General features: G+C 35.6%; 1 protein-coding gene across 2 annotated transcripts in view; it reads left to right on the top strand.

The window, feature by feature from the left end:
- Positions 1-9777, top strand: part of EBAG9 (estrogen receptor binding site associated antigen 9) — a 19798-nt gene extending 10021 nt beyond the window's left edge. For both annotated transcript variants that reach the window (XM_023725979.1, XM_023725978.1), the window contains exons 2-5: positions 2647-2744; positions 5571-5649; positions 6583-6741; positions 8393-9777. In XM_023725979.1, coding sequence (XP_023581747.1) covers positions 2662-2744; positions 5571-5649; positions 6583-6741; positions 8393-8569 — 498 coding nt within the window. In that variant the 5' untranslated portion in view covers positions 2647-2661 and the 3' untranslated portion in view covers positions 8570-9777. The remainder of the gene's footprint in view (positions 1-2646; positions 2745-5570; positions 5650-6582; positions 6742-8392) is intronic.
- Positions 9778-11976: the final 2199 nt, after the last annotated feature.

Raw genomic sequence — 11976 nt, 5'->3', positions numbered from 1 at the left:
AATTTCAGATTCTAAAATAATTTCACTTTCTACACCATTTTTTTTTTTTTTTTACTACAGCAAGGAATGGATGCAGAGTTCAAAACAAATTCTGTTATATTCATATTGCTCTTAGTAATTTCTGAGCTCTGGTGGTGCACTGGTTAAGAGCTACACCTACTAACCAGAAGGTCAGCAGTTCGAATCCACCAGCTGCTCCTTGGAAACCCTATGGGGACAGTTCTACTCTGTGCTATAGGGTTACAATGAGTTGGAATCAACTTGACAGCAGTGGGTTTTTTTATTAGTAATTTCAGCATTAGCGGTATTAGTATGACGATTTGCGCTCATTTATCGAGCATTCATTATGTTTTAAAAAGGAAGTTAATTTTGGGATTGTCTTTAGGGATTCACAAGTCATTTTCATTTCATCTTCTGTGAGCTTTCGTTTTTGTGCTCCTCTTAGTTGTTGCTGTTTCATTTTACCTGGATGTAAAATTATCTCACTTTTTAAATTGGTTCTACTGTAGCAAATAAATTTGATAATTGAAAATAAATAAAATTTATAAAGCAAGTAAAATGTATAAAATTTACATTCATATTTGGACATTAACACAAAAATTTATATTTGAAAATCAGTAAGTAGAAAAAAATTTATTTGAAATGCAATTTTGTTCTTCCAGTCTGTGGTAGTCAAAAGAAATAGTACTTACAAGGCAGTCCAAAGTAGTTCATTCATTTACTATACGATACTTGCTGGCAGGCCCTTTGCAGATCTCCATAAGTGCTTTTTGTCTTGAAATAATGTTTAAAAACTTGCACACTTACTTTCCATCCTTTGATGCTGCATCTTTACCATTCATTGGATTACTGCTGATACCCAGCGGGAGCGAGAGTGATTGCAAAGAGCATTATACAAATACAAGGGTATGGTCAATCTGAAGACACGTTCTAGTTAGCTTTGCACAGGACAGGACCAGATATGTCATGAGTCACATGATTATAGTTCTGCTGGCATGTTCTTATGTGATTGATGAGAGAGAACTGAATGTGAGGTTATACCCAATCAGCCCAAAATGAAAAGGAAAATGTAATTGTTTATTGTATACAAAATTTATAAAATGTACATTTTATTTCTTCCTGAAATTGTTCAGCTCCCATATTCAGAGATACTTTAATTGATGTAACAATAGCACTACTTCTTGACAAGCAAGTTTGTGTTGTGATTCCTAACAATATCAATTAATTTCTTAAAGTCAATCTGAAGGAAAATGGAAAATAAAACACATTTATATAATTTTTATTATCTAAATATTTATTTCCTTGAGGAATTGTTCCATTTCCTTACACAGAGATTCATAAATATTCTGATAAAATATAAATGTAATGTTCTGATAAACACCCTTTGTTGCTTTCTTGGAACACGAATTTTGAAACACACTCATTGTTGCAAAACAGAAACATGTTTTGTATGATAAATACTGAATTTTACGTCCTTTTAATGTGCCTAATACCTTGTTCATTAGCATATAGAGAGTAATATCAAGCTCTGTGTCCTGTGCAGCAGAACAATAAAAAACAAAACTCACTTGATACATAAGACTTTTTGTGTCAGATAAGTATTAATATTTCCAGTATTTTTTGGACATTTGCTATGTTAGTATTAAATTATTACCCATATTAGTATTATATTAAATGTGTGCTAGATTGTATAAGCATGTATGCCAAACATATTTTAAAGTTAAAGTTATAAATGTTATTGTTTATAAAACTTAGGATATAACTCTGTACATAAAAGTTATACAGTTAAAAAGTAATTTGATTGAATTTATTGCAATTATTTGAGTTTCCTCACTTTTGTATGTCATCTGGGACTGGTATTCCCATTGATTGTTTACCAGGACATGTGCAAGAGCATACCCTTGTGTTTGTATCATGGCAAAGAGCATTGCTGGCCCTCCTGGCTGGCATTGCTCACACCCGTTATCAATATATATTGTGTAATGTATGTGTATATATGTATATATATATGTGTGTGTGTGTGTATATATATATATATATGTATAATAATCCATCCTTGCCCAGTAACTGCTCATGTTGGATCCACTTGTATATTCAAGAGTTAGACTTGACAGCCTACCCCTACCTTTTGTTTATTAGGAAGAAATAGTATACTCCCAAGAGGCTCACCTAGATAAAGAGTTTCAGTTACATAGGATGGGACCGTAGGAGACAGATGTCAGTGAAGGTATTGAAGTCGTAGGGGCCTCATAGCTTGAACAACCTTGCGCGTGGGCGCCCTTGTGACTCTGTGTGTACTTTATTTCTGGCTGGGATGTTCTCTTGCACTAGAGCTGGTATCAGTTTTATTTAGTGTCCTGAGAGTTCCCTTCCACTGTAGCATTTGCTTTTCTTTGTCCTGTCTGCTTCAGCATCTATGGGTATTGGCTTTGGACAACTGGTGCCCCTGTTTTGTTGATGCCCTAAGCAAGTTGTTATTTTTATATTTTAATTTTAAAATTTAGTGTGTTATTTATAGTTTCTAGAGAAAAGTAAAAATACATCAATCAGCTTTTCTCAGTATATAATTGAACTTTTCAACTTCAGAACAGGGGCATGACTTATGAAAGCAACTTAATGCATTTACTTTTGTGCCTTTTTCCGCAGGTTTTGTTTGCCACCATGGCCATCACACAGTTCCGGTTATTTAAAGTTTGTACCTGCCTAGCAACAGTATTCTCATTCCTAAAGAGATTAATATGCAGGTAAGCATATTTTATGTTCACACTGACCTGTTTATCTCCTGGTTTTGGATACCTTTGTAAGTACAAAAAAGCAGGACAGATTATATTATATTTAAGCTGAATATTTTGATTGCTTCATTAATTCCTACGATTCTTTAATATTTTTTCTATACAGAAATCTGGAAAGTAGAGGTTCAGTTCTTTTTGTTCTTTCAAATTCTTACATCTCCCATTAAAATGACATGCTTAATACTATAGAATTTCAGAAATAAGTAAACAAACTTTTATTATAATCATCATAGGGCATTTATGTACGTAACTGTTTTATTATCAGAAAATTTTAAGATGGTTAGGTGGAACTAGACATAGGTATTTCTTTATATACTACAATATGAATATTAGTTTTATATTTAAATAAAAAAACTTTAACAGAGAAGCCCTAAACAAAATAGATGTTTTATATCTCTTAAATAACCTTCTAGAGTGTGCAGGTAGTCCAGGACAGGGTAAGTTGTTCTGCTTCAGTAGGACACCCAAAGACTTAAATTCCTTTTATCGTGAACACTAGCATACCCTAGAGCTATTGTTCCTAAATTGTGTGCTGAGGTGCCCAATGACGCAGCAGACTCATAGAGGTGCCACAGGATATTTTAAAATTTCCATCGAAACAGTGATAGTGATAGTCCACATCTGTTGGATACTACCCAGACTACTAGCTGAAGATAGTTGACACTTGCAAGAGTTGGTTGTGCAGCATTCCTTTTGATGATGATCACGAATGTTTAAGATAACTTTTTGTTTACTTGTACTTTTGGTGACATCATATCTTTGCAAAGCTAGGTTTTTAGTGATTGCTGTAATTAAAAGCAAGCACTATGCCAAAATAAATGTGAAACAGGAAATGAGGGTGGCAGTGTCCAGTCTGATTCCAAAGTTTGAGTTGTGCAGTGCCCAGCAGGCACACACACTCCAGTAGTGATTGTGATTATTTAAGAGTGAAATAAAGATAGTACATTTTCTTTCAATTTATGTGTATTTTTTCAAATGTCTACTAAGTGTTTAGGACACAGTAACTATTAAGTTGTTTGGGCCTGACTACTTAAATCAGTGGAACTGTTGTGTATTTCTTTTGGAGTAAGGGTGCTATGAAAAAATTACTGACACAAAAGGTAGGTTAGAGTAAAAGAGAAAATGGAGGACAATCAGCTGTCTTTTTAGTAGACATGATTTAGAAGTTGCCCACAGTAGTTCTGTTTACAGCCTATTGTCCAGAGCCACCTAGCTGCAAGGGAGGCTGGGAAACATAATTTCTAGCTAGGTGGCCATTTGATGGCTGCTGAAACTTTGAGGATTGTGTGGCATTGAATTTATTGTTAGAGATGCAGTGGTCTGGGATTTTAAAAAAAGGGGAGGGGTATGACAGTGAATAAGTGGATGAAATACAATGGAGATGATCACTGGAGGTGGCAAGATCAAATAAGAAAGGAAAAGCTTAGGTGGTTGACTGTTGAAGTCACCCAAGAGGAGGACAGGATTTGGAGTATAGAATAAACAGTGAACTAAGTACAAATCTACAGAGAATGAGGAAGAATAGCCAGAAACTCACTAAATAGGATAAGAATGGTATTCTAGAAGGCAGGAGGTTAAAAAAGCATTGTGTTAACAGTGGTGATAAATTATAGATTTTTTTTTCTTTTTGAGTCTATGTTTTCTAGTATTTTTGTTAACAATGAATACAGATTACTTTTAGAATAAGAAACTGCATTTCATTGAAAAAATATTAAAGCAATTTCTGTTGTCACTATAAATTTCTGTTGTCAGTGTAAATATATTTAGGATTGATTGTACATTCAATTTTAAATGAGAGTAACTCTTTGTTACAAAGATAAGTTTCTGTTAGGTATCAGAAGGAATCTGTCATGTGTTCTAAAATACCAGCCTTATATGATAAATTTAAGAGTAGATTATATTACTTTTCTATTCATCCTTTAAACAAATAAATTTTGACTTCTAATCTTCTAATAAAATAGCTGATTTTACCAGTTAACTCTTAAGTAGATTCATTATAGATTATTTGAAATGAAACGAACGACTAGTCATTTATAATATCTACCATTTTTGTAGTATCTTGTTGTGTGCCAGCCTTACGTACTTTAAATATGTCACTTCAATCTTCACAGCAACACTACAGAAGTAGACTGAATATATACCTTTTACAATGAAGACGCTGAGACTGAGAGGTTAGGTGATTCTAACTAGACTCAAAATTAGTAGAGGTAGAATTGAAAACCATGATTTATGCAGATTCCACAGCCCATGCCCCTAACCACTGTGTTATAATACCGATGCTGTTTAACATAGTAAATTTCCTACTAATCCTTAAAATTTATCAGTCAGCGTTTAGTTCAGCCTAGTGATTTTCAAACTTTTTAATAGTGTAATATTAATCTTACACAGAAACTCAATATGTAAAACAGATAACAATCAAGCCACCCTGGTTAAAACAGCATAGGTGGCCCAGAGCCTCACATATAGAACCTACAGTAGCCCAAGGGGCTGGATTCGAAATCACTTTGCTTTTTTTTTGTTTTTTTTTTTTGGTATTGAGTTTTTCTATTCTGAGTCCTAAGGCAAAAAGCAGCTATGTTGTCCTGATGGAGATATTAAAAACATTCATAAGATCTGTGTTTCATGTCTTTTCATTATATGTTAATAGCAATTTTAGTTGTTAAAGTAAATAAAATTATGAGAGATCTTGTCTTATAAGTCTTAAATTACTGTCTGTAGTGTTTTTCCCCATGCTTGTTTTGAAAGTTCTTGAAATAAATTATTTTATTTTTGTTTCAGATCTGGCAGAGGACGGAAGTTAAGTGGTGACCAGATAACTCTGCCAACTACGGTTGATTATTCATCAGTTCCTAAGCAGGTAATTGTTTTAAAGGTTGACTGAATGTTTCAGAACACTGTTTTTCAAACTGAATTGCAATTCGTTAGTGGGTCATGAAATTAATTTAGTGGTCAAGGTCAAGATTTATTGTTTTTGTTGTTGTATCTTTCGTTTCTAAAATTTACATTTGGTTTTTCATTTTATCTTTCATTTTTTTGGTTGAGATTTTCTATTTTTCCTATTGGTTTCTAGAGTGTGTGCTGTTGCTTGTTGGAATATTTTTACAATAGCTATTTTAAAGTCTTTGCCAGATTACTCCAACACTTACGTTATGTGGGGGTTGGCATCTGTTGATTGTCTTTTTTCCATGTAAATTGAGATTTTTTTTTTTTTTGGTTCTCTGAATGCTAAATAATTTTGGATTGTAATGTGAAAATTTTGAATATTATGTTTTGAGATTCTCTATCTTATTTAAATTATATGGAGAATGTTAATTTTTGTTTTATCAGGCAGTCAACCCAGTTAGGATTACTGTATTTTTACTCATATAATGTGCGCCTTCTACGTAAGCCACTATAGTGCTTACGAAAATACCTCATGGGGGGAGGGCATGGTTGGCAAACAAACGTAGAAGGCACGCATTATTCCAGTGAAAATATGGTAGATCACAATTCCAATCCTTCTGTGGGCTGTGGTTCTAATGTTAGTTCAGTTGTTGGAACATTTGCTTTTGTTTTGTTTTTTAATGAATAAAATAGAATGGGACAGTATATCAGAATGTCTACTTCATAGCAGAAGTATTTTTTAAAGTTTTTATCTGATTTGTGTGTGTGTTATATAAAAATGTATATTTTACTATGGATCAAAAAGGTAGAAAACCTTTTTAAAAAGCCCATTTTTCTAATAAATTATTAATGAGATATTAATTAGGTTGCTGTTTTGTTGCTGACAATGTTGATCAATTAAATTTAGACAGATGTTGAAGAGTGGACTTCTTGGGATGAAGATGCACCCACAAGTGTAAAGATTGAAGGAGGGAATGGGAATGTATCAACACAACAGAATGCTTTGGAACAACTGGAACCTGACTATTTTAAGGACATGACACCAACTATAAGGAAAACTCAGAAAGTATGTTGAAGATTTGTGCTTTTGGACCTTAAGCTACTATTCAAATTCCTAGAGTTAAAATTAGACCATATAATTAGTATTTATTTGAAAGTATCAATTTGTTGTTGTTCTATCATGTTAAAGAATTATATATATATATTCAGGTGACCTAGCCATAGACATAGTAAGTTATATTCCCCAAGTTTTGTAAAATTATATCTGAGTATTTATTGAAATCCTATTTTGTGTCAGATTCTAGACTCCATTCTCTGCTATGGAAACTAAGCTGAATGAGCTGTAGAATTATAGCCTTAAAAGAGTTCACAGTTTAATGAAGTCTACAAACTGACAAGTAATTTCTGTTGTTTGTAACCATTGTAAAACTGATGCAGGACTCTGAGAACTTACTATTATGGGTTTGCGTTCGTCATCCTTACTTTATTTAATCTCTTCTGAATTGAATATGGTTGATCACGTAGAGATGCAGGAAATTACTGGAAAAAGAACAATGGCTGGATATTTTCCTTTCTTTTTGTAAAATAGTAGATGTGCTTTTTTTTTTAAATCAAAGAATACATAAGCAATTGTCCAAAGCATTTTGTAAGCTAATATTACTTAAAATATACTACTCTTCCCTTTCTGCTTTTAAAATGTATAATGTAAAACTAAATAGTTCTGTAAAGAGTACCAAAATTACCAGGCAGTTGTCACACAAATTCAATTACATACAAAGAAAAATTGTATTTCACTTTTTTTGATAAATTCTTAATCTTCTTTACTTCCTCTGCCTGTTTTCCCCAGAACCCCAACACATAGATACTTTGTGTCACTGCGTTAAATAAGACCATGTATCATATCCTGTGGAAAGTATAGCCCGCTTCCTAAGCGTGTGGGATGTCTGTGAATGCCTTAATTCTTTCAGACCGGTAGTAATAGAATACATTTGTGTGAAGTATTTTAGCTTATAAAAACATTTTCATATAAATTAATAAGGTACTGTTGTAATTAGGTTCCTATTGAGAGCAATAATGCACTTCCATAAAACTTCATTTAAAGGCTCCTTGAAAAATATAATTTAATGCTTTTCAGCATTGAGACAGTTGGATAACTCAAAAAAGACTATGATTACAGAATGTAAATATTATCTACCTTGACAACGTACAAGTAAATGCACAGCTGAAACTGGCTGGGAAGTAGAAGAGGGTGAGAACCATATTAGGAAGTGTGCAATAAATAATGTCCTCATTTTATAAAGTATATTTATAAGAAAGATTTTCTGTTTGAACAAGAAATGGACCTTTAAGTGTGTGTGTGGTTTTGTTTGTGTTTTTAAAAAGCAGAGTGACTGTCGAGGTAGAATGAAATAATATTATATTCGAAGGAGTGGCAAGAGTGGGAAGGGTAATATGAAATAAATCGTCATTTCCCTTAGTACGAAGTCAGTGGACAATGTCTGTGATTGGTAAATCAAGAAATAGCAATGTAAGTATGTTACATACAGATGTGATGTCAGGCATTAGAAGAAACTCAAACGGATAAAACTATGAGTTGCTGCTTCTGGGAAGTAGAGCTGGCTATGAAGAGATACGGGGCAGGAGTCTGTTGCTTTTCATTATAAGCCCTTCTATAGGGATGTGTAAAATAACCCTATAATTCTGTTTCAATTTTTCAGATCGTTATTAAGAAGAGAGAACCATTAAATTTTGGCATCCCAGATGATAGCACAGGTTTCTCTAGTAGATTAGCAGCTACACAAGATATGCCTTTCATTCATCAATCTGTAAGTATGTTAATGGTATTTAGGGAAGGCTTGTTTTTTTGTTTTTGTTTAAAGGAGGGGAGAATCTAAATGAATTGACCATAGTATTTGTATTTCTGTGATCTTGAAACAGGTATAGCAGTTTGAGAGAAAGGAACATGGAGCTTTAACAGTGTAGTTTTTTTTAATGAGATTATACATTATTCCAGTATTAAGATCAGAGTCTCATTGAACACATAAAAGATAGAGACAAAAATGTCATTTAAAAATCTGGACTTTAAAGAAATTACCGCTAAAATGGGAGACTTCACCTTAATAGCAGGTTATCTTTAAGTGAGTTACGGATCGTTTCTCTGCTAGAGCATATTTACATTTAAAGTGTGATTTGACTTAAAATGGGTTTGACTTAACATGCAACATTTTTAGGATCAAGGTAGTGAGTAAAATAGATAACTGTGGTTATTAATCCTGAGAGCATATCAGAATCAGCTTTGGAGCTTTTTAAAAACACAAATGTTCAGACCCCATCCCAGACTTAATAAGTGGTGGTAGTGCTTAAGCATGCTTTGAATGATTGTTTGTATTTGTTATCTATTGTTGGGTAATGACCTCAACTTAGTGCCTTAAGATGACAATAAACATTGATTATGTCATACAGATTCTGTGGATCAGGAATCCAAAGGTGACTTTACTGGGTGGTTCTAGTTCTGGTTTCTTATGAGTTTGCAGATGAGTCATTGACTGGCTTTGTAGTTATTTGAAGGCTTGACTAGGACTGGAGGACTCACTTTATAGGTGACTCACTTATAAGCTGCCAAATTAATGCTGATTGTTTGCATGAAGCCTCCGTTCCTTGCTATGGACCTCTTCATAGGGCTGCTTGAGTTTCCTCATAACATAACAGCTGGTTTCCCCAGAGCCAGTGATCCAAAAGAAAGTATGTGGACATGTTTTCAAACCACCACATCTGTCTTTTGATCTTTCTGTCTTATTTGTTTGTGTAAACTGCACAGGTGCTTCTGAGACCCCCCTACCCTTGGGACCTAAGTTTATATATGTTTTTAATTCATTGAGCAACACTTATTCGCACTGTCAGGCCCCATCCTAAGTGCTAGTAATACAGTGATGAGAAAAAACAAGCAGGGTTCCTGCCTCAGGATACATTCTACTGGGGGAGATATACTGTTAGATAAATGATCCCACACATGAACATATAGTTATAAACTTTGATAACTGCTGTGCAGGTTCACGATGTTCTAAAAATCCCAGGTGCTTTACCTGTGCATCCTGTCTCCTGCCCGAACACCCCCCCACCCCCATGCCTTGGCAACTACTGATGTTTTTACTGTCTCTGTAGTTTTGCCTTTTTCAAAATGACATAGTTGGAATCATACACTATGTAGCCTTTTCATACTGGCCTCTTTCACCTAGCAATATGTATATAAAATTCTTCGTCTTTTTATGGCTTGATAGCTCATTTCTTTTTATTGCTGAATAATATTCCATTATGTGGTGTCTTAGTCATCTAGTGCTGCTATAACAAATACCACAAGTAGATGGCTTTAACAAAGAGAAATTTATTTTCTCACAGTCTAGTAGGCTAGAAGTCCACATTTAGGGCATCAGCTCCAGGGGAAGGCTTTCTCTGTTGGCTCTGGAGGAAGGTCCTTGTCGTTAATCTTGGACTAGGAGCTTCTCTGCGCAGGAACCGCGGGTCCAAAGGACACACCCTGCTACCACTCTGCTTTCTTGGTAGTATGAAGTCGCCAACTCTCTGCTTGCTTTTTTTTTCTTTTCTCTGTTGTAAGATAAAAGGTGGTGCAGGCCACACCACAGGGGAACTGCCTTTACATTGGATCAGGGATGTGACCTTAGTAAGGGTGTTACAATCCCACCCCAATCCTCTTTAATATAAAATTACAGTCACAAAATGGAGGGCAACCACACAGTACTGGGAGTCATGGCCTAGCCAAATTGATACATTTTTGGGGGGACATAATTCAGTCCATGACATATGGGTATACCACAGTTTATCCATTCACCTGTTGAAAGATATACTGGTTGCTTCTAGTTTTTGGCAATTATGAAGAAAACTGCTATAAACATTTGTGTTCAGGTTTTTGTGTGGATATAAGTTTTCAACTCATTTGGGTAAACATCTAGGAGCATCTTTGCTTTTTATCATTGCTGGATCCTACAGTAAGCCTACACTTAGCTCTATAAGAAACTGCAAAACTGTCTTCCAAAGTGGCTGTACAGTTCTGCATTTCTGCCTGCAATATATGAGAGTTCCTGTTGCTCCACATTTTCACTAGCATTTGGTGTCAGTATTTTGGATGTTGTTGTTAGGTGCCATTGAGTCAGTTCTGACTCATAGTGACCCTGTGTACAACAGAATGAAACACTGAGCAGGTCCTGTGCCCTCCTCATAATCTTTGGTATGTTGGAGCCCATCATTGCAACCAGTGTCAGTCCATCTGTAAAAACGGCTTAGGGGAGGTGTCTGACCTCCTTCAACTCCACAAGGGGGAGGAGAACCAAGATCAGCAGCACGAGGATGACTCCCATGAGGTGGAGGCCAGATAAGCCTCCTCTCTCACCATCTTTACCAGTTATGACACCAACCGTCCCTCCCACAGCACTGTCTTCTGGGTTTGATAATTCATTGCAGTGGCCACACAGAACTCACAGACTATATACTCAAATATGGGGTTTATTAGGGAAGTTACAGCTTAGGCTCAGGAACACTCAGGATATACAGTTCTTCCATCAGGATACCGTCTCCCCAGCTGTGCTCACAGACATGCCTCTCCTTGGCCCTCAGTCTCTGCCCAAAGGCACTCAGCTTTCTCTCTCCCAGGGCCAAAAAGTGTACCACACTGTCTCCTTCTGCTGGTCTCTCCTTCTTTGGTGGTGGGCTCCTTCCCCTTGCTCTGAAATTGGCTTTCTTTTAAGGTAAAACTAAGTAGTCCCCTTGGTAGGCTGCAATTACCCTATTACACAACCACCTGGGTGGGAGTTACAAGACCACAGCTAGAAGGGCCACATGAAAAAACTAATTAATCCACCAAAGTCCACCTCCTGGCTTTTCTAGCCATGGGTCTTTCATATTTGGAGGATAACTTCCCCCTCCCATCATTTTACCAGTCCAATATAGTCATTAACAATTAGTCTTTTAATAGGGCAAAGAGTCCACAGCGTGAGGTTCCTCAGGTACCAACCATTCAGGTTTGCTGCAGGTGTCCATCTGATTTGCTCAGGTTCTCCAAAAGCCATCTCATCTTCACACTTTCTGGCCTCTGGCAAGATTGAACTGAGAGATTATTTCCTTGCTCTGAGCCTCACGAGGTATTAGCATAGCAAAACTTTTAAGGGACTTAGGTTCAGCCGCTGTACTCCAGTCCAGCAGTGCTTCCCCCTTAGCCCACTCTTATTCTTACAGCTTCTGCAATTATAGTTTTTAGAATCATAATTAACTCTGTTACAGTTTTTACAGT

This window comes from Trichechus manatus, unplaced genomic scaffold (genome assembly GCF_000243295.1).
Source record: "Trichechus manatus latirostris isolate Lorelei unplaced genomic scaffold, TriManLat1.0 scaffold00009, whole genome shotgun sequence".
Taxonomy (NCBI): Eukaryota; Metazoa; Chordata; class Mammalia; order Sirenia; family Trichechidae; genus Trichechus; species Trichechus manatus.
The sequence above is the reverse complement of the archived record's forward strand: the minus strand, read 5'-3'. Positions and strand labels throughout refer to the sequence as shown.